The sequence below is a fragment of the Prunus dulcis genome, chromosome 1 (assembly GCF_902201215.1).
Source record: "Prunus dulcis chromosome 1, ALMONDv2, whole genome shotgun sequence".
NCBI lineage: Eukaryota > Viridiplantae > Streptophyta > Magnoliopsida > Rosales > Rosaceae > Prunus > Prunus dulcis.
Genome location: NC_047650.1, coordinates 2419581 through 2432776, shown reverse-complemented (window position 1 = coordinate 2432776; position 13196 = coordinate 2419581). Strand labels below are relative to the sequence as shown.

The window sequence follows — 13196 nt, the reverse complement described above, 5'->3', positions numbered from 1 at the left end:
GTCATAATTAAAAAAAAATTCGTACATTTGTCAGAATTGATGAATATTAATCTGTAAGTTTCCAAAAAATTATTAATCTTTAAAGTTCTATTCTTACGTCTCCAAAAAATTTGAGTTCAAAATAATGTGTCATTCGTCTCCAAAACAATTTGGATTTTTTTTTTGGTTAACTAAAGAGGGATATTCAAACTTGACTTTTTCTTAACATTAAAACGAAAAAAATTATTAGACTAAGAGGTAGTTATAGTCTTTAACTAGGGATTGTAAGTCTCTCTCTCTCTCTCTCTGAAGATATGATCATGCATGAATATGTATATGCTTAGTTTAACTGTAAATGTTGATGAAAAGATGAAGTTTTGAACTTGAGGTGGTTGATTAAAAATCAAGAGTCTGTTGCACATGGATCACCCCGTTTCGGCTTTCTTTTCTTTCTCCCTATCGGATCTTTGATCAGGTAAACGATCCACACCTTCACTTTCAGTTCTATTAGTCTTGCCTACTTGAACAATCTTGATAGATATTCATTGATCAAAGCTATTAAATTTGTGTTGTAATTTGTAAATCAAAGAAACAAGTCACTGGTATCTCTCATCTGGATCATGCTTGTTCTAAAGGTTTTTGATCCAACTTGTCATCAGTCTACACCATAACAGCAAGCGCGTTCAAGGTGCTCATCTTATTCCTGAGTTTTAATGTTAAAGCCTGCCTTATGCATCCATTTAAACTCCTGGTATCTTGATGTGTATTGTTTACTATATATGTTTTGATAATGATCTATTATATTTAGATGAGTTAATGTTTTCATTTATGCCAAAATACCTTTAAAAGTTGTTAGTCTGTCATGTTATTTTGAAAGAATAGAATATGCTTGATATCTTGTTTAGTTTTTTAAATTACTGACTTTCCCTCATTAATTTCCTGTCATATGTTTGTTATTACTCTAGAGTCTAATATGTCTTCATCTTTTTTGTTGCTTGTCTTTGACAGAGGTCGAGGATCCTCGGAAGGTTTGTGTTTGTTTGTTTAGATAGAGAGCTTAGCTTCTCGGATACCATACAAGGCTTAATTCGTGCAATCTTACAGGTACCCCGAAAGATATCTCCTAGTCCAAGAAGGTAATGATTTTTAGCAATTTCTTTTTAAAGTTTTGATCTGAATGAGTTTCACTCCATGTTCGTTTGAATCTATTTTAGGATCTCACCGCCATATAAATTTGCTTGTATTTGCCTATGTCCTTTCATCTTTATTGTATTTTATTTGTCACGAATGCCTACGTCTGAGCATTTTTATTTAGTTTCATTGGATACATGTTTATCTACGAAATTTGTGTTCACTACTTGTTTTTTAACTTTAAAAAATTCTCATGTTTCTATGGGACTGGTGGGTTGTTTGGTTTTTAAAAGATCTGGTACTTGGCTTTAGCTTGTTCTGATGGTGGAGGGTGTTTTATCTGTCTTTGAGTAGAAGAAGCAGTAGCAAGAGCAGCAGCAGCAGTTCACCTCCTCATAAGCCATAGGTAAGCAGTTTAATAGTAGTATTGATAAATAATTAATTGCATTAATTGGATGGGTTTATCAGTTTATTAATGCTGCTATGTTGAATCCAATGAGTCAGGTATTTGTTTTTAGTTTGATATGATTTAATGATGTATACTATTAACATATATATATATATATATATATATATAGTTGCATGTTTGCCTAATGTTTTAATGTGTGTGTTTTTTTTGTAGATCTTACAATTTTACTGGCACCTACCAACTCAAGTCCCTCATTCCAATGATAATTTAATATGTGAAGCCTTCATTGGTGTTATGTTTTAATTTTTGGCTTATGTTTCAAATTTTTAATTTGGTTTGTAATTTAATTATCAATTTTTACATTGAGATATAATTATTAAGATTGTATGTTTGGATTGGATGACCATGTTTTGTATTTGGAAGTTAAGATGGCATGTAGAAATTATTTTAGGCCAAATTTTTATAGAAATGTGAATAAGGCCTTATATGCTACTAAAGCCCACAAAGAAACAAATTTTTTTATTTTAAAAAAATAGTAAACTGGCCCAAATTGGTTTAAATTGGACAACCGGACCAAATCAGACAATTCAGCTTGATCTGGTTTTCTTCTATTTTTTTTAAAAACCAAACCGGACCGAATTGGATGAACAATATTGACTCCAATTTTGGGTTAAGCTCTGAACCAGATCGAATTGGACCTCGCCCAGCCCTAATCTTAACTTGAACTCAATGTTTGAAGCTTTTTCTCTTCTCTTGCCGTAAGAGTGATTTTGAAAAAGGGCAGTCAACATGAGAGGGGTTCAGAAGTATTCTGGGCATGGTCATGGAGAGGCATCCTATATTGTTAATGTAATGTTGCTATCCCGTCGAAACATATTGGGCTTCAATTATGTTGAGTTTAGGCTAGGCTAGGTTCAACCCAAACTTGTTGGGCTCTGCTCTGGTCATTGTCAAACACAATTATTGATGAAATTTCTTCCATATTATGGCTCCACTCTATAGAAAGTCTTATTTGAAGGCAAAAGTAGTAGAATTCTTTAGTGAATAAAAGAAAAAGACATTGACTTGCAGATTAGTGGTAGCAGGTTTGAACTTTTATGACATCATAGTAGTGTGTGTGAGAAACCCTCCCTCTTATGTAGTTTAGACTATCGGTTGTACTCGAAAAAGAAAAGAAAATAACCTTGACTTGCAGAGCAATGATTTTAAGTTTGAATCATCTTGACACCTTAGTAGTGTGTGCGAGAAACCTCATTCCTTCTTATAATTTAGACTATTGCTTGTATTAAAAAATAATAATTTGAACAATAAAAGCAAACAAACTATATTATTAACTCAGAAAAATGGAACTATCATGGACATCGCCCATGTCCCTATCGGCATTGCTACATGAAAATAATATAACCCAAAAAATAGAAAATCAAGGAAACTATGGCAGAGAGTAATGTGACTGATGGTGGAATGCGACCCCTGTCTTTCCTTATCAGCATCCCTTCAACGATAGGGTAGTTCATCAAAATGACATAAAAAGGTATGAAAACTTGTATGAAAAATTTGTCCAACTCCCCCAAAAAGATGACTCTAGAAATCCCAACAGCAAAGGAAGCCATGTTCAAGATCACCAGAGCAGCCATTGGAGCAAGAAATAATATTGATGTTTGGAAATCAAATACCCCCATATTGTAACGCTTGAGTTGGTCAACATCGTCAACTTTGTTGGTTGGGAAGAAACTGGCTTCTCTCTTACCAATTTTCTTCATGAAGGCATCCACACTGCCATATAAGTGAGATGTAACTGACTTCATCATCCATATCCTTTGCTCATTTATCCAATGTCGAAATGTAAATCCCGTTGAGAGAACTTCGTATAAATGTTTTGAAATCGACGATAGGAATACGAACGAAAATACGATGAAGTATGAATTTGAGACCTGCAAATCCAAGAACAAGACCAATATATATTAGGATATTGCATGACACTAAATCAAATTGAAGATTTTATGGCAAGAATTGTTTTTTTTATGAGGGCGGTAGAATAGAATGAATGACTATAAGATAAATACTTATATTGTGAGATTGTCAGACTGTCAGACTGTGTATATAATCCACACACTCAATCAAGAATAAACTTACTCACACTAGTAAAAATGACCTGAATATTCACGGATGTTTAGTAGTTATTGCCCTCTAAATGAGCATAGATACATGTCCCCACTTATAATTGTTTGTGTCATTTAGTCAGTATAGGAACACATATATGTGCCCAATTAGGGGTTAATAACAACTAAACACCCATAATTATTGAGGCTTTTAATTGGTGTTAATAGTTCAGATTCACAATCTTTGTTGTCAGATATCGTGACAAAAAATAGATATTTTTTTAATTATATACAAGGATTTCCTTAAAGATAAGTACTCTTTATCTTGAATCCTTTGCGTAAAAGATATTTGATAGGAAGAAATATATATATATATATATATATATATATATAAACTTTAATTACCTCTGGGTACAAAGGAATGCCATTGAGTAGGCAGAGCTGAGGTATGGTAGCAAAGCACCACAATGGCAAGAAATACAAAATGGGGAAAAGAGCAAGTTCTGCATAACACATGCTTTGAACGAAAGTGTACGTTTTCAAAGGGCCATATATAAGAGGACAAAACTTGGAGATAGCAACATCAACCAACCCAGAGGTCCATCTAGTCCCTTGGACTAAAAAGTCATCCAAATTGGTGGTGCCACTGCCCAAGAACTGTGGCCTTGGTGGATTACAATACACTGAAATCCAACCTTTGCAATGCAAACGAAACCCTGTGAAGTAATCTTCCAGCACAGACCCATACATGAAACCAACCTGCCATAAATGAAAGAAAGACCACAATTATTATTATTATTATTAAGTTGAATGATTCAATGGGTATGGTTTTAATAGTATCTGTACTTGCCTCTTTCCCCCATTCGGTGCCATTTTCGAAGGCACAAGAGGCTAGAAGTTGGGCTTCATTTAGCAATGCTTTCTTTCTGTGGATGAGCATATCAGGCTTTTTCTTTTGGTGGAGGGATTTGATGAACTCATTGGATGGACCAAAAGATTGTCTAAGTTTCATGGGATCCCCATCTGGAAATTCAATAGTGAAACTAGTAATTAGCTATAGAACGTACAAGAAAGATAAATGTACATGGATGATTACAAATACATGCTTATATAATGTCTAAGAATATATACTATTAATAGATAAAGAGTTCGTAGCTCAAATAGTTAAGAGCAAAACATTTACCTCTGCCCCCGATGTCCTAGGATAAACTTGTCAGGATAATAACAATTTAATTTTTATGGGTGATTGCAGATTGGTGTTTTCTTTTTCAAACCATAGCTTTCCTTGAAGCAAAGATTAATACAATCAAACCGAAATGATTGGTGTTGATGAGTTGACAAAAACTGGGTGATTGACTGTTTGGTATTTGTTAAGTGTGACCCGCAGTTGAACTACAAAGAATGACACATATGAATGATATGATATGATATGATGCTAGCCAGCTGCAATTACCAAGTCGATCCAAGTAAAAGTATATATACAAAAACACACATGACGAATGCAAAACACACCTTCATGTATGAAGTTTGAACATAAGGACACACCTTGCCATAGCAGCTTTGAAAGTAGTCAAGACCAACAAGTCATAAAATTGTCAGATATATTATTGCACATAAAATATATGTATGATTTTCTTTAATTATATTTAGGGGATAATTTTTAATTAAATATATTAATTCATGTATAACTAAAGTGAAGTTTTGTCCTTGAATCCATACCCAAAATATCGACCTCAGCTGACTGTCATAGATATCATTATTACTGATATTGTGAAATTTTTGAGGGAATTGAACAAGTGCTAGGGAGGGTGATATCTTTGGGTCAAGATGGAAACACATTGCTTGCCGAGCCGAGCTTGGATCATGGCAATGCATGTCACAATCTAGCCCTAATATGTAAGGAGAATTGCTTATCACACCAGAGACCCGTAGCTGAAAAACAACACATAAGTGCACAATATATTAATTTACACGTAAATATAAATAAATAAATACATGAATTTGTAGAAAAATTGTTCACTTGTCAAACAGTTAGGCATATATAAGTTATGTCAAACTGTCACTTTGGGTCGATGATAAAATGAATTATTAGTTTGAATGTGTGGTGCTAGATTCATAGCTTTGGTAATGCGTAACATATACTATAGATATTTGATAAGAGAATATTACTATAAGATTAGTAAAAAATCGAAAAAAAAAGATACATACTAGAACATTAAGCGCTCCAGCCTTAAAATAGTGAGGATGAGAATGCCTTTTCTCACGACAAACATAAACAAGGAGAGGCATATTTTTGGTTTCATTCTCTCGAATTGCATCATCACTGGATGCTTCTTGTATAACCTGCGCCAAATGTCCAGATATGGGTTATGATCATGAATTTATGTAGGAAAATGCATACTTGTCGGTTGGCAAACCGCAGAAGAACTTGGAAACTTGGTTTGTTGTGATGTGCTCACAAATCAAGGCTTACTCTCAACATATTCCCAAAAATTATATCTAGGGACGAGGTTTTAAATATAGCTCTATTTATAAATTTTATTTGTTTCTACATGCTTGATTAGAATTTGACTCTCCTTTTTCTTTTGAATACTAACTTGCTACAAGTGTCACCACCATTGATATTTATTTAGAAGGTGTAAAAGTAAAAGATTTCTTTACATTGATGATAATATATATCAAAACCAAATTAGTCAACAAACAATACCAAATGTTAATATATACCTCAATCACTGCAGGGTGATCTCGACCCAGTCTGCTCCTTGTGTCCCCAACCGTTGCTTTTTCTCTTACTCTTTTCTTGAACACCTCATATTTCTCCTGCACCCAAATCCCCCTCATCAACTCTGGTAGCTAGAAACACCATTAAATAATATATAACATACTGTCACATTTGAGTATTGTTTTCGTGTGTCCTATTCACGGTTCATTTTGTATATCATCTCTCTAATAATTGGTCACATACAGTTAATTCGAAATCGTACAATAGATATTCAATTGAGATGTTATAGTTTTCTTTTTCATTTAATGCTCAAATTAATTATATAGCTTGTGTGGCCAGCTTTGTCAGTAATAAAATGTTGTGTTGGTTAGTATACAAAAATTTCAACTCTCATTCACCTTAATATCTTCTCTGTCTTGAATGAACTCGCTGCCGCCAAAATCAGCATCCTCCTCTTCTGCAGAGAAATAAGCCTCCGGAGCCCTGCACTTGATCCCATACCTCCTACAAAATGGAAGCCACCACTTTGCAAACCTCCTAGCCTCTGTCATACCCTTCAAAGTCACAGCAGCACCACCATCATCAGACAGATACACATGAAGTTTATCTGGAGGATAGTCCATTGCCATGGCAGATAACACAGTGTTCATCACCCGAACAGTCGGTTCCTTCTCCGGATCTGCAGTGCAGATGAACACATCAACAGCTGGGAGCTTATCATCGCCAGGTAGCCTCTCCGGGAACGCGATTCGTGAAACGGGACGCCATCGAAAAGACTGGCTGAGGAGCCACTCGAAGGATAGGAGGATTTCCGAGACAAACACAAGAAGCCATGCTAAGGTGGTTGCTTTGGTTTTGGTGGTGTCATGGAAGAAGAAGAAAGAAGCTCTGTAGTAAAGCAAGAAGACTAAAGCTATAGAGTGGAAGAATATATGTGTCCGGTTGATGAAGATTGAAAGCTTGTGGACATGGCAGATATGAAGGGGGAGCTTAGAAGAAGTCTCCATATCTTCTTCTATTGTGGCAAGTTTTGTGCTTGGCATGTGCGTTCTCTCAACACACACAAGAATCAACTACCTACACCCTCCACCTCCTTTTAAAGGACCATAAACGACAGAGTATTGACTCATAAATTAAGGTAAAACTAAGCTTTATGAAAATTTAAAAATAAAAATATGTTGAAAAATGTTTTCAGTTTTCTTGATCAGCAAGATACCATGGCCGCGGCCGGCTGACTTCTGTGACTATGTATTTCAATGAGGACGACTAATAACTTTCTCTACTTACGTTACAATAATATTAGAGAGAGAGAGAGAGAGAGAGAGAGAGAGAGAGAGAGAGAGAGAGAGAGAGTATCCATTGATTATTTAATTTATAGTTACCAATTAGCTACGGATTTAGTGATATTTCTCCACAGTTCTCAAACAGAACTTGTATTGTATATCTGTTTCGTTAAAACAAACAGAAACTTCAAATGTTTAATTTGCCTTGAAAAAGACGGGCTTATTTCATATGACATCTCCACAAGTAATTTGTTCCTAATTGCAAAGGACCACCATCAACTTGTTATATGTTTGGATATTAATCAAGTTTACGTCTCAAAATTGGCCACGCATTTTGTCCAAGTCAATTACGTCTCATGTTGTTGGAACTTCTCTGCGGCTAAGTCAATGAAGCTTTTGGCACAATCAGCAAAAGAAAACAAGAAGGTGGTGCGTTGTGGCCAAGCCCCAAAAATTATAATTATTTTTTACGAAAATAACACAAATTCGAATATCATTTTAGATAGTTTTTAAGTACATTCTCTAAGCATAGGTAGATTATGTCGGCTGGTTAAGGTAGAGTCGAGCCTCTTGAGTTTGAGTTTAATTCCAATAAAGTAAATTAATTTATGGTGTGTTTATTAATTAGGAATTGGAATTCTTATCAAGAATTGAATTCTACATATGGAGGATTCATGTGTTTACTTCATATCAAGGAATTAAAAAGTAAGAGGGGCCCACACAAAATTAGGAATTGAATTCTTGATTTTGGAGGAATTCAATTCTTCGGTGGGAGATGATATTCTAATTTCCGGAGAACTAACTCATTAGAAATTCTTATTTTTTACCCATTATATCCTCATATAATTTTAAAAATTCCAAATTTGTCATCTACTTTAATCTAAAAATGAAGACATTTTAGTAATTAGTACAAATCCTACCCCAATTCCATATGGTTTAGTAAACAACTTTAGTAGGAATTTGGAATCTGACTCTCCTAAATCCATATGGTTTAGTAAACAACTTTAAAAGGAATTTGGAATCTGACTCTCCTGAATCCATATGGTTTAGTAAACAACTTCAATAGGAATTCAGAATCTAATTCTCCTCAATTCAATTCCGGAATTGAATTCCTCCTAATCTAACTACGGATTAGTAAACATGCCATTAAAGTAATTTAAATTATCATTTGTATTTAAAAAAGACTATATTTTTCAAAACAATATTTTCCTTGAAGAACCCGAAATATAATATTAAGAAGCATATGCAGTTGTGAGAGATTTGTAACTCAAGTGGTTATGAACATTTACCCCTGCATCAGAGATCCTTGGTTCAATTCCTCTCTCCCTCAATATTGCTTGTTTTTTTTTTTTTTTATAAAAAAAAGTGCATGCAGTTACACTAATAAACCATACTTTTCTTTTTTTTTAAAAAAAAAAATAACACAAATTCAAATCTCCTTTCACATAAAAAAAAATATTTACTTTCTTCTGAAAACTTTAGGCACTCTGTAGAGACTTCACGCAGCCAGGAAAAGAATATTCTATTGGAGGGGTTGGACCAAATAAAGCTGATTTGTTAGACCAAGTAAAAACACATTTTTTGGACCGAGTTTGAAGTCTCTAGTCTCCCACCACTAACGTGTCCATCAAATAATTTATAAAACATAACTAATTAAATAAAGCGTAGATCTATCTCTCCACACTTGAGAGGAATTTGATAGGGACTTGGGCATTTGGTATGCATGTTATGTTAGCAGGCTACGCATACATGCACCACAAAAACAAAGAGGAAAAGAAAGACAAAAATGTTGACCTAGTCAGTAATATCCAATACCATCAATTGAATTTGGGATGGAAATGAAAGGATTAGTTTGAAACGTTTGCCATGAAAAAACAAAACCAGGAATTTCAGTTCAAGAGGGCACCTCAGACATTTTAGAATTCAAACAAAATTTCTTCAAAATCCTAGAACTGTTTTTTAAATAAAATAATAATAATAATGCTGATTAAGCTTCATCTCATGGCTATGATTAATCCATTCAATCTCAACGGTTAAAAAAAACATCCAATGGCTAAATATTGAATATCAATTGTTGTAGGTGTTTTTAGCACAACCAACAACTGGAGGTGTCTGACGTGCCCTTGGAATACGTGCAGGACATTCCTTGATGGATTTGAGTCAAGCTTATAGGCGGTCGTCCCATGACGACAAACAGTAGTGGATTGTGAGAAGGTGTTAGGGCGCACGTGGTGGCTTGCTATTAAGACATGCACGCCTTGGGTGGGGAGTTGCATCAACCTTCGTACTAAGCAACTCCAAGTCCCCAAGTCCCCATCCAAGGTGAGGAACTATTTCTTTCTTTTCTTTTCTTTTTTGAAATGGTATATCATATGATATTGTCACCAATCGTTGTAATATTGTTCAAATGACAGCCATCCTCATGTGCGCTTTGACACAGCACATGTCCCACCTATCATTGTAATATTATTTGTTGGCGTGACTTATGGATATTGACTTACTTTCTTTACACACCAAGAATTCCTATTATAATTGTAATTGATTTACTTTAATTCCTGATTTCCTACTGTAAATAGATTTATGAATTTATTATTTACTTGCCCATTCAGGTTTCGTTGTATTATAAATATGACCTCCTACAAGGAGAATAATACACAGAAAATTCCCACAAACAAATATTCTCTCATAGTTTTCATATTTTAGCATGGTATCAGAGCGGCGATCTTGGAATTGCTGACTCTAGTTTCAACCCCCCGCCGCTGCTATGGGGGTTGATGATTTTTTCAACCCTCATGGAGGTAGCACCACCGACTCCTTCTCTCATTCTCCACCAACCATCGTTGAGTTGAGTGCCCAGATGGCTCCGCTCCTACAGATGCAGACTTTGACCCCGAACCCGATCCAGAATCAGGATCCTCTTTTGACGACGACCCCGACTCCGACTATAACGACGACGACCCCGACCCCGACTCCGAAGACGACCCCGACCCCCACTCCGATGATGACCCCAACCCCGAATTTGTCTCTGATTCAGACCCTGATCCCGATTTCGACTCCGACTCCGGCCCCGACTCAGCTCAGATTCCGATCCCAATTCCTACTCAACCTGTATCCTATGCATCTTCCGCTGCACAGATTATGACTTCTAGACTAACGACCCCGACACATGGACCAGATTGCGCATATTGTGGTGATCCGAGACACACTTGTGAGACTTGTTTTAAATCGCATGGCTACCCCAATTGGTGGGCTACTCTTACAGATCGAGGACAATGCAATATGACCAATAATGGTACTGGTTATGGATTCCATACTTCCGATAAGATTGATTCCAAGAGCTGGATAATTGATTCCGGTGCAACCGATCATATGACGTTTGATCCTGATGATTTTCTGAATACTACACAACCTCGACGAACCTGTATTGCAAATGCCAATGGTGTTACTTATCCTGTGACAGGGGCTGGCCCTGTTGCACTCTCATCCTCTCTCACACTGTCTAATACTTTACTTGTTCCATCTTTATCCACTAAATTGTTGTCAGTTAGTCAGCTTACTGAACAATTGAATTGTTGTGTACTCATTTACCCGAGTTTTTTTGTTTGCTTCAGGATATTCACACTAAGGAGATTCTTGGTCGTGGTACTAAGAGAGGGGGGCTATATTATGTCGATGACTTCAGTCCCGGCATGGCTAACAGAGTGACACATCCCTTTGATAGCAAACAAAAGCAAATCTGGTTGTGGCACCGTCGATTGGGACATCCGTCTTTTAGTTATATGAAGCATCTTATACCAGATTTATTCTTAGGTTTCAAGGACTCTGACTTCACATGTGATACTTGTATTTTGGCCAAGAGTCACCGTGTGCCCTACCCGTTGAGTACGAACAAGTGTACTACTCCATTTACGTTAATTCATTCTGATGTCTGGGGACCTTCTCCTATCACTGCTCCTTCTGGTGTTCGATGGTTTGTCACATTCATCGATGATTGTACACGGATGACATGGCTTTATTTGTTGAAGAATAAAAACGAAGTGTTTTCCTGTTTTCAGTCCTTCCACAAACAGATGAAAACTCAGTTTAATGCTCAAATCCAGATTCTTCGCTCGGACAATGGTGGAGAATTTGTCAATCATGACTTTCAGACTTACTTCCAACAACATGGAATTATCCATGAGACGACTTGTCCTCAGACACCACAACAAAATGGTGTTGCTGAACGAAAGAATCGACATCTTCTTGAAACCGCCTGAGCACTTCTGATTGGCGCTCATGTTCCTCGCCATCACTGGGATGATGCTATTGTCACCGCAGTTCATCTGATCAACCGCATGCCTTCTGGTGTACTGACCTTTAAAACTCCCTTACAGGTGCTTGCACAACACAGACCTCTGCCTTCTGTTTTGGTACTCACACCCCGAATCTTTGGATGTGTGGCTTTCGTTCATCTCCACAAAAATCAACGTAGCAAACTTGATCCATGTGCGCTTCGTTGTGTTTTTGTGGGTTATGCCACTCATCAGAAAGGCTACCGCTGTTATCACCCTCCTACCCAACGAACCTATGTCACTTTGGATGTGACCTTTCTGGAATCTGAGCTGTTCTTCCATGACCCATCATCCAATTCTACACTTCAGGGGGAGATACGAAGTGAAGAGCAGAATTGGAGCAACTTGGAAAAATAAAGAAATTCTCTACACATTCTCTGTCGAAAAGCGACCAATCGCCCATTCATAGCGATCAATTGCCTGACCCACCTGATCCATGCGAAGATATTTTTGATCCGAGTCTCACACCTACAGACAATACAGAACAACAAGATGAAGACCCCCCCTCTAACTCAACAGTACCAACAGACCAATCTCCTGAGAATATCCTTGAGGTAACTACTCCTACTAGACTTGTGCATTTAGATGATAAAACTATTGGATATCAATTACCTTTCAGGCAAAATCGTGGGAAACCACCAAACCGTTATTCACCTGATATTGGCAAGACATCCAAGTATCCAATTGCAAATCATGTATCCACTGAGAAGCTGTCTGAACCACTCAAGGTTTTTGTGCATCAGTTGTCTGCTATCCATATTCCAACCAAGGTCTCTGAAGCATTGAAAGATCCTAAGTGGGTCCAAGCTATAAAAGAGGAGATGAAAGCCCTTGAGAAAAATCAGACTTGGACATTGGAGACTATACCCCGAGAAAAAAAGACTATCGGATGTAGATGGGTGTTTACTATAAAACACAATGCAGATGGATCTATCGAGCGATACAAGGCAAGACTTGTGGCAAAAGGGTACACACAGACCTATGGTATAGACTATGAAGAAACCTTTGCTCCAGTTGCAAAGTTAAACACCGTCAGAGTCTTATTGTCCCTTGCAACTAATTTGGATTGGCCACTACACCAGTTTGATGTAAAGAATGCTTTTCTACATGGCGAACTCACGGAGGAGGTGTACATGGACATTCCTCCTGGATATAATACTACTCAAGACTGGAACAGTTTGCAGGTTACGAAAAGCATTGTATGGATTGAAACAATCACCACGTGCATGGTTTGGACGGTTC

General features: G+C 36.7%; 1 protein-coding gene and 1 long non-coding RNA gene across 2 annotated transcripts; one reads left to right on the top strand and one right to left on the bottom strand.

Moving 5' to 3' along the window:
* Nucleotides 1-254: 254 nt before the first annotated feature.
* On the top strand, nt 255-1009 carry LOC117616603. The gene is made up of 3 exons (XR_004584151.1): nt 255-454; nt 569-667; nt 988-1009. It is a non-coding gene; the product is annotated as an uncharacterized LOC117616603 (long non-coding RNA).
* Nucleotides 1010-2818: 1809 nt separating this feature from the next.
* On the bottom strand, nt 2819-7421 carry LOC117615374 (cellulose synthase A catalytic subunit 4 [UDP-forming]-like). The gene is made up of 8 exons (XM_034344446.1): nt 6739-7421; nt 6343-6438; nt 5827-5961; nt 5208-5550; nt 5131-5163; nt 4469-4641; nt 4024-4377; nt 2819-3450 (listed from the first exon to the last, which is right to left on the bottom strand). Exons 1-8 carry the CDS (start codon nt 7381-7383, stop codon nt 2905-2907), a joined length of 2325 nt encoding a protein of 774 aa, XP_034200337.1. The 5' UTR covers nt 7384-7421; the 3' UTR covers nt 2819-2904.
* Nucleotides 7422-13196: the final 5775 nt, after the last annotated feature.